The following is a 13371-nucleotide window of genomic DNA, read 5'->3' as shown; positions in this document are numbered from 1 at the left end:
CTGACTGGTAGGAATGATTCATATTGTATCATCTGAATGGTAGGATATGATTCAGATTGTATCATCTGACTGGTAGGAATGATTCATATTGTATCATCTGACTGGTAGGAATGATTCATATTGTATCATCTGACTGGTAGGAATGATTCATATTGTATCATCTGACTGGCAGGAATGATTCATATTGTATCATCTGACTGGTAGGAATGATTCATATTGTATCATCTGACTGGTAGGAATGATTCATATTGTATCATCTGACTGGTAGGAATGATTCATATTGTATCATCTGACTGGTATGAATGATTCATATCACAAGGTTGTCTGTTGCATGCACTCAGAACCTCTGCACCAGAATATAATGTGGGGTTTAAATGTTCTACACTGAGAAGGAAAGAAGATGTATTGCTGGGTGATTCTGTACATACTGTATGTGAGAGACGTTGGGTGTGTGTGTGTGCCCGCTTGCGTGTGTGTGTGTGTGTGTGTGTGTGTGTGTGTGTGTGTGTGTGTGTGTGTGTGTGTGTGTGTGTGTGTGTGTGTGTGTGTGTGTGTGTGTGTGTGTGTGTGTGTGTGTGTGTGCGTGTGTGTGTGCTTGCGTAACTGTCCAGTGTGTTCCAGGCCCTGTCTCGTCCCCCGGGGGCGTCACCTTTAGAGCCCCCCCTCAGAGTGTCTCTTCAGAGGTGTCACTCCCTCCCTCTCCCCCCCAGCACCCTCACCACTCTGGCCCTGTTCCCGGGATACACAGGTACTACATGAGTGTGTGTGTGTGTGTGTGTGTGTGTGTGTGTGTGTGTGTGTGTGTGTGTGTGTGTGTGTGTGTGTGTGTGTGTGTGTGTGTGTGCGTGCGTGCGTGCGTGCGTGCGTGCGTGCGTGCGTGCGTGCGTGCGTGCGTGCGTGCGTGCCTGTGTCAGTGTCAGTGTTTGCATGTTGGGGTATGCATGCTTGTGTGTGTGTGTGGTGGTTGAACTGTCTGTGTGTCTGTCCCCTACTGCAGACTCCCAGTCATCCTCAGTGTGTCTTGGTGATGGAGAGGCTGGCAGCTGCAGGAGGAGACTGCTCAGAACAGGCTCTGGTCCACTACAAGTCAACATTGTGAGTCACTGCCCACCATGTCCTATAATGTCACTATATTAGCCTGTTAGCATGTTAGCCTGTTAGCATGTTAGCCTGTTAGCATGTTAGCCTGTTTGCATGTTAGCCTGTTAGACTGTTAGCATGTTCAGTCATAAGTCACTGGACTGCATCCCAAACGGCACCCTATTCCCTATAGCCAGATTAGCTGACAACGTCATGAAAACGATGTCCGCGCTTCAAAGGGGCAGAAGGTCGTGTGTTGTTATGGTTCTGGATGGCCAGATAACTAGCAACAATGACAATAATCTGCCATGTGGCGGCAGTTAGCCTAGCGGTTACGAGCGTTAGGCCAGTAACCGAAAGGTCGCTGGTTGAAATCGCCGAGGCGAAAAATCTGAAAAATCTGCCAATGTGCCCTGGAGCAAGGCACTTAACCCTAATTTCTCCTGTAAGCCTCTCTGGATAAGGGTCTCTGCCTTTTTTTTAATACATTTTTTTACAAAATGTAATTATAAGTGGCTCGTTTCAGCTCGTTTGATCTTGTTCTTGATACCATGTCTAGTTTTGAGGTGTTTTGACTGATATCAGGTCTATGCTAATATGGCTAAAATTCACTTGCTAGCTAACCAACAAGTGTAACGATGTATTTGAGAGACAAGTCCACATTGTGCAACTTTATTTATGTTTTCAATAAATATTGGAGACGAAATATAGTTTACGGTCTAAGTCAAACCTGTCTGTTCTGCCCCATAGTTACGCACCTGTCGGTTTTGTTGCTAAACAACCAACCCGTCTATCAGCCCTGGTCCTTTGGGAGGTAGTCACTGTTATTTCAGAAAAGAAAAAGGCACACACACGCACAAACACGCGCACACACACACACACACACACACACACACACACACACACACACACACACACACACACACGCACACACACGCGCACACACACATACACACACACACACATAAAGAATGCTTTGGGGCCCAAACCCAGTATCTCTGAGAAAGGCCCTTTGATGAAGACGGGGCCCCAAGGGATCTTATCTGAAGGAGAGACTCTCTTCTCCCCAACTCTGAGTCTAATGGTTAATGAGCTGGAAGTGTACACACACACACACACACACACACACACACACACACACACACACACACACACACACACACACACACACACACACACACACACACACACACACACACACACACACACACACAGCTGGAGGTAAAACTCTCTGTATTTTGCCACCACAACCATTCTGGAGTTGAACAGTGTTTGTCGTCAGTTCCATGCTGTTGCCATGACACTGTGTGTTTCCTGTTTATCTTCAGGATTCTATCTTTAGAAAGCCTTTTTAAGTGTGAGTTAAATAGACAGTGTGTGGGTGAGAGAGAGAGAATGGAGGATGTACAGAGAAGAAAATAGAGTGGGGAGATGGAGAGAGGGGTGAGAGAGAGATGGGGGAGGGGGATGTACAGAGAAGAAAAGAGGGTGGGGAGATGGAGAGAGGGGTGAGAGAGAAAGAGAGATGGGGATAGACAGATGTTTTCATTATGTGTCTTGTGTTTTGGCTCTAATCCCTCAGGGCTACTTTAAAATAGCGATATAAACCATTGAGTGTTTTAAAAGGACTGGGAGATATGTGTTTGTTGATGGCCAGAGAGATAAAGGACTTGGAGAGATGTGTTTGTTGATGGCCAGAGAGATAAAGGACTGGGAGATATGTGTTTGTTGATGGCCAGAGAGATAAAGGACTGGGAGAGATGTGTTTGTTGATGGTCAGAGAGATAAAGGAGAGTGAGAGATGTGTTTGTTGATGCTCCCCCCCCCCCCCCCCCGTCCTTCTCCAGTCAGACTAGTGAAGCCCACAGGCCGCAGGCAGAAAGAGAGAGCATCCTCACTGCAGTGGATTAGCTGCTAATGCTGACGCCTCGCTTTCCCTTTCATTTCAATACACTCCTCTTCTCCTCTCGTGTCATCTTCTTTTGTCTTATCTTCTCTTATCTTCTCTTCTCCTCTCTCTCCTCTCTCTCCTCTTTTCACTCCCTCCTCTCCTCTCTCCTTTCTCCCTTCTCCTCCCCTCCTTTCTCCCCTCCCCTCCCCTCCCCTCCCCTCCACCCTCCTCTCCAAGCTCCTGTCCTCTCTCTCCTCTCCTCCCCTTCTCCCGTCTCCTCTCATCTCCTCTCATGATAATAACAGTGAATAACAGGGTAGTGTTCTCTGTTGCCGCTGCTCTGCCTAAAGCATGAAGCCTAAAGCTCTCCCATCAAACTATCACAGTGTCACTGGCTGAACTGACCAGCAGCATCAGTACAGGGTAACAGTGGCCAGCAGTATCAGTAGAGGGTAACAGTGGCCAGCAGCATCAGTAGAGGGTAACAGTGGCCAGCAGCATCAGTACAGGGTAACAGTGGCCAGCAGCATCAGTAGAGGGACCAGCAGCATCAGTACAGGGTAACAGTGGCCAGCAGTATCAGTAGAGGGTAACAGTGGCCAGCAGCATCAGTAGAGGGTAACAGTGGCCAGCAGCATCAGTACAGGGTAACAGTGGCCAGCAGCATCAGTAGAGGGACCAGCAGCATCAGTACAGGGTAACAGTGGCCAGCAGCATCAGTAGAGGGACCAGCAGCATCAGTAGAGGGTAACAGTGGCCAGCAGCATCAGTAGAGGGTAACAGTGGCCAAGTCGTTTCAGGCCAACCTGAGCTTGTCTAATCAGATGATGCAACTGCAGTCATTATGAGCTACATGAGTCAGGAGTTAGCACACAGAGAGCAGAGCAGGACTCACAGATGGTTAGGTATCTTCCAGTAGGACTTGGTTAGGTATCTTACAGTAGGACTTGGTTACCTATCGTCCAGTAGGACTTGGTTAGGTATCGTCCAGTAGGACTTGGTTAGGTATCGTCCAGTAGGACTTGGTTAGGTATCGTCCAGTAGGACTTGGTTACCTATCGTCCAGTAGGACTTGGTTACCTATCGTCCAGTAGGACTTGGTTAGGTATCGTCCAGTAGGACTTGGTTAGATATCGTCCAGTAGGACTTGGTTACCTATCGTCCAGTAGGACTTGGTTAGGTATCGTCCAGTAGGACTTGGTTACCTATCGTCCAGTAGGACTTGGTTAGGTATCGTCCAGTAGGACTTGGTTACCTATCGTCCAGTAGGACTTGGTTACCTATCGTCCAGTAGGACTTGGTTAGGTATCGTACAGTAAGACTTGGTTACCTATCGTCCAGTAGGACTTGGTTAGGTATCGTCCAGTAGGACTTGGTTACCTATCGTCCAGTAGGACTTGGTTAGGTATCTTACAGTAGGAATTGGTTAGATATCGTCCAGTAGGACTTGGTTAGGTAGCGTCCAGTAGGACTTGGTTAGGTATCGTCCAGTAGGACTTGGTTACCTATCGTCCAGTAGGACTTGGTTAGGTATCGTCCAGTAGGACTTGGTTACCTATCGTCCAGTAGGACTTGGTTAGGTATCGTCCAGTAGGACTTGGTTACCTATCGTCCAGTAGGACTTGGTTACCTATCGTCCAGTAGGACTTGGTTAGGTATCGTCCAGTAGGTCTTGGTTACCTATCGTCCAGTAGGACTTGGTTACCTATCGTCCAGTAGGACTTGGTTACCTATCGTCCAGTAGGACTTGGTTAGGTATCGTCCAGTAGGACTTGGTTACCTATCGTCCAGTAGGACTTGGTTAGGTATCGTCCAGTAGGACTTGGTTACCTATCGTCCAGTAGGACTTGGTTAGGTATCGTCCAGTAGGACTTGGTTACCTATCGTCCAGTAGGACTTGGTTACCTATCGTCCAGTAGGACTTGGTTAGGTATCGTACAGTAAGACTTGGTTACCTATCGTCCAGTAGGACTTGGTTAGGTATCGTCCAGTAGGACTTGGTTACCTATCGTCCAGTAGGACTTGGTTAGGTATCTTACAGTAGGACTTGGTTAGATATCGTCCAGTAGGACTTGGTTAGGTATCGTCCAGTAGGACTTGGTTAGGTATCGTCCAGTAGGACTTGGTTACCTATCGTCCAGTAGGACTTGGTTAGGTATCGTCCAGTAGGACTTGGTTACCTATCGTCCAGTAGGACTTGGTTAGGTATCGTCCAGTAGGACTTGGTTACCTATCGTCCAGTAGGACTTGGTTAGGTATCTTACAGTAGGACTTGGTTAGATATCGTCCAGTAGGACTTGGTTAGGTATCTTACAGTAGGACTTGGTTAGGTATCGTCCAGTAGGACTTGGTTAGCTATCGTCCAGTAGGACTTGGTTAGGTATCGTCCAGTAGGACTTGGTTACCTATCGTCCAGTAGGACTTGGTTACCTATCGTCCAGTAGGACTTGGTTAGGTATCATACAGTAAGACTTGGTTACCTATCGTCCAGTAGGACTTGGTTAGGTATCGTCCAGTAGGACTTGGTTACCTATCGTCCAGTAGGACTTGGTTACCTATCGTCCAGTAGGACTTGGTTAGGTATCGTCCAGTAGGACTTGGTTAGGTGTCTTAGAGGTGGACTTGGTTAGGTATCTTACAGTAGGACTTGGTTAGATATCGTCCAGTAGGACTTGGTTACCTATCGTCCAGTAGGACTTGGTTAGGTATCGTCCAGTAGGACTTGGTTACCTATCGTCCAGTAGGACTTGGTTACCTATCGTCCAGTAGGACTTGGTTAGGTATCGTCCAGTAGGACTTGGTTACCTATCGTCCAGTAGGACGTGGTTAGGTATCGTCCAGTAGGACTTGGTTACCTATCGTCCAGTAGGACTTGGTTAGGTGTCTCACAGGTGGACTTGGTTACCTATCGTCCAGTAGGACTTGGTTACCTATTGTCCAGTAGGACTTGGTTAGGTATCGTCCAGTAGGACTTGGTTACCTATCGTCCAGTAGGACTTGGTTAGGTATCTTACAGTAGGACTTGGTTAGATATCGTCCAGTAGGACTTGGTTAGGTATCGTCCAGTAGGACTTGGTTACCTATCGTCCAGTAGGACTTGTTTAGGTATCGTCCAGTAGGACTTGGTTACCTATCGTCCAGTAGGACTTGGTTAGGTATCGTCCAGTAAGACTTGGTTACCTATCGTCCAGTTGGACTTGGTTAGGTATCTTACAGTAGGACTTGGTTAGATATCGTCCAGTAGGACTAGGTTAGGTATCGTCCAGTAGGACTTGGTTAGCTATCGTCCAGTAGGACTTGGTTAGCTATCGTCCAGTAGTACTTGGTTAGCTATCGTCCAGTAGGACTTGGTTAGGTATTGTCCAGTAGGACTTGGTTAGGTATCGTCCAGTAGGACTTGGTTACCTATCGTCCAGTAGGACTTGGTTACCTATCGTCCAGTAGGACTTGGTTAGGTATTGTCCAGTAGGACTTGGTTAGGTATCGTCCAGTAGGACTTGGTTACCTATCGTCCAGTAGGACTTGGTTACCTATCGTCCAGTAGGACTTGGTTACCTATCGTCCAGTAGGACTTGGTTAGGTATCGTCCAGTAGGACTTGGTTAGTTATCTTACAGTAGGTGCAGATATAACTGCAGTGTTATCATGTGAAAACTCATGAATGCAGATATAACTGCAGTGTTATCATGTGAAAACTTATGAATGCAGATATAACTGCAGTGTTATCATGTGAAAACTTATGAATGCAGATATAACTGCAGTGTTATCATGTGAAAACTCATGAATGCAGATATAACTGCAGTGTTATCATGTGAAAACTTATGAATGCAGATATAACTGCAGTGTTATCATGTGAAAACTTATGAATGCAGATATAACTGCAGTGTTTTCATGTGAAAACTTATGAATGCAGATATAACTGCAGTGTTATCATGTGAAAACTCATTACTTTCTTCTTGATTATTCTTAACTTTGGGGAACGCTGCGCTGCCACATTCTCTGAGAAACCTTTTGCTGAGAATCAACTTTTCCATCTTCAGGGGATGTTCGTTCCCACCTTCAGTTCTGTCTTGATGGAGACATTCGGGGAATCTCTCTGCAATGCAGTTCAACAGTTTTCCTTCAGGGTTCTGGGTTGAGGAACATATTTGAAAGAAAACAAGTGGCCTATGTATTTCCTCCAGCAGGTAATCTGCCGTAGGACCCAGATCCCATAATCTCTACCTCTCATCTCTCTCTGTTCTCTCTCATCTCTCTCTGTTCTCTCTCATCTTTCTCTGTTCTCTCTCTCATTTCTCTTTGTTCTCTCTCTCATCTGTAAATTCTCTCTCTCATCTTTCTCTGTCATTTCTCTTTCTCTCATCTCTCTGTGTTCTCTCTGTCATCTCTCACTCTGTGTTCTCTCTGTCATCTCTCTCATCTCTCTCCGTTGTGTCTCTCACTCTGTGTTCTCTCTGTTGTCTCTCTCATCTCTCTCCGTTGTCTCTCTCACTCTGTTCTCTCTGTCAACTCTCTCTGACCCTCTTTCTACACTGATACTGCTACATCTTAAATGAGTAAACAGCTGATAGCTAAACAATGGTGACCACTGTGCTGCATCCAACATTTTATTTTGAGGTGTTTTGTGTCTGTGTCTGTGTCTGTGTCTGTGTCTGTGTCTGTGTAGCGTTTCTCTGAGGTCGGGAGGATGCAGGAAGTCAGCGTGGTTGTCCAGGGCGGCGAGGGGGGTGGAGGGGGAGTTGTGGGGATAGGGAGGGGAGATAAAAGAAGCAGTCTGTTCAGAGGGGAAATGGGAAGGGTGGGGTGCCTGGTCTTTCTCCCTCCATTACCAAATCATGAGCCTCAAATAGAATAATTTACTTACAGGCTACAGCAGAATAACTAGAATAATTTACTAACAGGCTACAGCAGAATAAATAGAATAATTTACTTACAGGCTACAGCAGAATAAATAGAATAATTTAATAACAGGCTACAGCAGAGTAAATAGAATAATTTACTAACAGGCTACAGCAGAATAAATAGAATAATTTACTAACAGGCTACAGCAGAATAAAACATGGTGGAGTCTCTTATTCGCTCTAGACACACGCACGCTCACACACACACACACACACACACACACACACACACACACACACACACACACACACACACACACACACACACACACACACACACACACACACACACACACACACACACACACACACACACACACACACACACACACACACACACACACACACACACACACACACACACACACACACACACACACATGCGCGTCTCCTAGAGAGAGCTGAAGCTCTAAGGTGGAGTATAGAATGGCCTCAGGCCAGGGTAGGAGAGGAAATACTTAGTATGTCCCAAAAGGCCCCTTATTCTCTATATAGTGCACTACTTTTGATCAGGACCCATAAGGCTCTGGTCAGAAGTAGTGCACTGTGTAGGGAATAAGGTGCCATTTGGGAAGCACCTTTAAACTGACACTAGATCACATCCACAGCTGTAACAAAAGGTCATCTTGTCATCTGCTGAGATACTGCTGTAAACAACCTGGCAAGATACTGCTGTAAACAACCTGACAAGATACTGCTGTAAACAACCTGGCAAGATACTGCTGTAAACAACCTGGCAAGATACTGCTGTAAACAACCTGACAAGATACTGCTGTAAACAACCTGACAAGATACTGCTGTAAACAACCTGACAAGATACTGCTGTTAACAACCTGACAAGATACTGCTGTAAACAAGCTTGGTGATTTAGGCTTGCCAAAAGGTGAATCTAGCATGTATTGACTCAGGGGGTCGAATACTTATCGAATCAAGATGTATTTTTCATAATTCTTTTACCAATCTTTTATTTGTTCTTCCACTTTGATATTACAGATTATTTTGTGTAGATCGTTTGACAGAAAATTACAATTGAATCCATTTTTAATCCCACTTTGTAACACAACAAAATGTGGAAAGAGTCTGAAAACGTTCTGAAGGGACTGTACATAAGGCGAATACAACACATGGTAGCACGAGGCTAAATAAAGCTGCGGAATGTCCATTAACACGGCTATATATATAAACAGACAATACAAACAGCATACATTTCCCTTGAGACAATACATGTGAGCTTCAGCACCAGGCCTAACGAGCCAACATGACTGGCTAACATGACTGGCTAACATGACTGGCTAACATGACTGGCTAACATGACTGGCTAACATGACTGGCTAACATGACTGGCTAACATGACTGGCTAACATTACTGGCTAACATTACTGGCTAGCATTCTGGCTTAGCTGGCTAGCAATAGCATGGCACACATGAAAGTAAAATACCTGTTAAACATGGTAGATATGAACTTGACTGCCTTAGCAACACTCAACTACAACATGCAATGGCATGTCAGACACTACATACAAGTAGATGCACACACTAAACACAGGTCCAATACAGATTGGTGAAGAACATTTCAATGAGTAATTCTCTTCATACCACGGTCTCACTCTGACGACAGGAGCGGGGTTCAGTAAGATGCATGGGGAATGGCGAACTGTGATTGGCCAATACAAGTACGGGTGTTGGGCAAATAATAGGTGTTTGGCAAATACAACAACTACTAGAATAAATTAGAGCTAGCCATTTTAACAGTCAGAGGGGTTCCTGGAAGAACCTCTAATGTGTCAATGGAACAATGGAGGAACCCTTTTGCTGCTGCGTGTGGAACACTTAGAATTGATTTTGCCGTTGGATTTGTTGCGCTGCCAAACTTAGAAGAAGTTATGTGGTTTTAGGCAATGGCTTTATGGGATGGCTAGCAACTTGTAAACAGTTACCCATTCCAATTTGAGTACAGTGGCGATTTAGCGTGTACATCTTGGTGGGGCAAATAAAACAAACCATGTTTTAGATGCATGCCAGCAAAGCCACTACACAACACAACAGTAAACAATACATTAATTGTACTATAACGGTGACAAACGGTGCCCACAAACTGTTAGGTTCTACATAAAGCTGTCCATACAGCAGAATCCCAACAGCAGTCCCAACACCTTACCACTACTACACCTGGCTATCAGCGGAGCCTTGTCTGGCAGTGAAACAGTTCATTCAGCCTCATTTACTACCTTTTAAACAAACATAGCTGATATGGCTGACTTGCTTAAACAAATGTGGTTTCTACTGACAATTGTGATGTACAAACTATGGCAGGGGACAGTGAGTGGATAAGAGGCAATCCATAATTTCTATTAAGACATAAATGAGCGAGCTAGGACGAACGTAGTCAATAGAACTATTTGTTCAGCACTTTTGAAATGTACAGCGACAGAATTCAGAACATGGGCTGTTGTTACAGGATTCTCTGTGTACACCAAGTCAGGACCGTATAATTATAATTATACTATATGTGCACCAACAACGACCGTACAATAAAATAAACTATTTAGTCTCACTTAACTTGTATAAATACAACTAAGCCCCCCCCCCTCATCATTATGGAAACACTGTATTTAAACTGGCATCTTTAGTAGTCATAAAATGAGTTTTATATGCTGACGCTGTGCTTAGCTCACACACCTAACAGTAGTTCAAAGTTGACCCGTATTTATGTAGACATGTATCAGGACGCCTCTCTACTGACTGTCTTCCCGCTGAGGAGAGGAGACCGTTTGACAAGCTCCCCTTTCCCTGGATATGCGTGTGTGTGTGTGTGTGTGTGTGTGTGTGTGTGTGTGTGTGTGTGTGTGTGTGTGTGTGTGTGTGTGTGTGTGTGTGTGTGTGTGTGTGTGTGTGTGTGTGTGTGTGTGTGTGTGTGTGTGTGTGTGTGTGTGTGTGTGTGTGTGTGTGTGTGTGTGTGTGTGTGTGTGCCTGTGTGTTTTATTCATGAAGCATTAGCAGGGCTGTCTGTGTAGATTTAGATTTTCAGATGTGACCTTTGTTGTCTAAATGTCAGGGATGGAGCAGAGTGCCCAAAGAGCCACACACACAGAGAGAGAGAGAGAGAGAGAGCTCCCAGCCTTATGTAACTGCGGCTACGCATGAGATAGACAGACGAGAGGGAGAGGAAAAGTTTTTTTGAGAAATCTCTGGCATATTCCAGCCCTGATGGTGTCATAGGGCTTCTGTGAGCTCTGCTGAAAGCAGTTTGGGTTTGAGGATGGGATTTCTCTTCAGCATGTACAGGTGCATGTCGTGTAAAAACATTCCTATTGATTGTATAGTATATTGCCCCTTGATGTAGTGGATTTCACTGGTTTTATTGGTTACCTAATATTCTTTGATCTGTAGCCTAGCTGCATTGCAAAGCTGTCTAGAGAATGTGAATCATAAACACACACACACACACACACACACACACACACACACACACACACACAGTGCGAAAGCCATAGCCGGGGCCGGCCTATAGCGGAACGGAGAGAGATTTTCCTCCTGCATGAAATCCTTCATGACCATATTGTGCCCCTCTTCATCCACCAACAATGAGGTGCAGGCACAGGGGTCACCCTTGCTTGTAATAATGGATTTGCACGCTGCCGATACAACCTATAATAGAACTTAGTTTTCCATTCTTTATCTGTGTTTTACAGTCTATGGTGTTATAGGGCTGTGTTTTACAGTCTATTTTTATTTTATTTTTTTATTTCACCTTTATTTAACCAGGTAGGCTAGTTGAGAACAAGTTCTCATTTGCAACTGCGACCTGGCCAAGATAAAGCATAGCAGTGTGAACAGACAACACAGAGTTACACATGGAGTAAACAATAAACAAGTCAATAACATGGTAGAAAAAAAGAGAATCTATATACAATGTGTGCAAAAGGCATGAGGTAGGCAATAAATCGAATAATTACAATTTAGCAGATTAACACTGGAGTGATAAATCATCAGATGATCATGTGCAAGAAGAGATACTGGTGTGCAAAAGAGCAGAAAAGTAAATAAATAAAAGCAGTATGGGGGGTGAGGTAGGTAAATTGGGTGGGTAGTTTACAGATGGACTATGTACAGCTGCAGCGATCGGTTAGCTGCTCGGATAGCAGATTTTTAAAGTTGTTGAGGGAGATAAAAGTCTCCAACTTCAGAGATTTTTGCAATTCGTTCCAGTCGCAGGCAGCAGAGAACTGGAAGGAAAGGCGTCCAAATGAGGTTTTGGCTTTAGGGATGATCAGTGAGATACACCTGCTGGAGCGCGTGTTGCGGGTGGGTGTAGCCATCGTGACCAGTGAACAGGCGGCACTTTACCTAGCATAGCCTTGTAGATGACCTGGAGCCAGTGGGTCTGACGACGAACATGTAGCGAGGGCCAGCCGACTAGGGCATACAGGTCGCAGTGGTGGGTCGTATAAGGTGCTTTAGTAACAAAACGAATGGCACTGTGATAAACTGCATCCAGTTTGCTGAGTAGAGTATTGGAAGCTATTTTGTAGATGACATCGCCGAAGTCGAGGATCGGTAGGATAGTCAGTTTTACTAGGGTAAGTTTGGCGGCGTGAGTGAAGGAGGCTTTGTTGCGGAATAGAAAGCCGATTCTTGCTTTGATTTTGGATTGGAGATGTTTGATATGAGTCTGGAAGGAGAGTTTGCAGTCTAGCCAGACACCTAGGTACTTATAGATGTCCACATATTCTAGGTCGGAACCGTCCAGGGTGGTGATGCTAGTCGGGCGTGCGGGTGCAGGCAGCGAACGGTTGAAAAGCATGCATTTGGTTTTACTAGCGTTTAAGAGCAGTTGGAGGCCACGGAAGGAGTGTTGTATGGCATTGAAGCTCGTTTGGAGGTTAGATAGTACAGTGTCCAAGGAAGGGCCGGAAGTATATAGAATGGTGTCGTCTGCGTAGAGGTGGATCAGGGAATTGCCCGCAGCAAGAGCAACATCATTGATGTATACAGAGAAAAGAGTCGGCCCGAGAATTGAACCCTGTGGTACCCCCATAGAGACTGCCAGAGGACCGGACAACATGCCCTCCGATTTGACACACTGAACTCTGTCTGCAAAGTAGTTGGTGAACCAGGCAAGGCAGTCATTAGAAAAACCGAGGCTACTGAGTCTGCCGATAAGAATATGGTGATTGACAGAGTCGAAAGCCTTGGCCAGGTCGATGAAGACGGCTGCACAGTAATGTCTTTTATCGATGGCGGTTATGATATCGTTTAGTACCTTGAGCGTGGCTGAGGTGCACCCATGACCGGCTCGGAAACCGGATTGCACAGCGGAGAAGGTACGGTGGGATTCGAGATGGTCAGTGATCTGTTTGTTGACTTGGCTTTCGAAGACCTTAGATAGGCAGGGCAGGATGGATATAGGTCTGTAACAGTTTGGGTCCAGGGTGTCTCCCCCTTTGAAGAGGGGGATGACCGCGGCAGCTTTCCAATCCTTGGGGATCTCAGATGATAC

The 13371-nt window shown here is 45.5% G+C and overlaps 1 protein-coding gene across 10 annotated transcripts in view; it reads left to right on the top strand.

The window, feature by feature from the left end:
* Positions 1–13371, top strand: part of LOC139581685 (rho guanine nucleotide exchange factor 9-like) — an 83468-nt gene that overhangs the window by 14583 nt on the left and 55514 nt on the right. For all 10 annotated transcript variants that reach the window (XR_011676269.1, XM_071411699.1, XM_071411702.1 and 7 more), the window contains 2 exons: positions 622–748; positions 998–1095. Coding sequence is in view for 9 of the 10 variants with exons in the window: in XM_071411699.1 (XP_071267800.1) it covers positions 622–748; positions 998–1095 (225 nt within the window). In the remaining variant the exon portion in view is untranslated. The remainder of the gene's footprint in view (positions 1–621; positions 749–997; positions 1096–13371) is intronic.

The sequence above is a fragment of the Salvelinus alpinus genome, chromosome 7 (genome assembly GCF_045679555.1).
Source record: "Salvelinus alpinus chromosome 7, SLU_Salpinus.1, whole genome shotgun sequence".
Lineage (NCBI taxonomy): Eukaryota > Metazoa > Chordata > Actinopteri > Salmoniformes > Salmonidae > Salvelinus > Salvelinus alpinus.
Note: the sequence above shows the minus strand (reverse complement) of the source record. Positions and strands in the feature narration are given on the sequence as shown.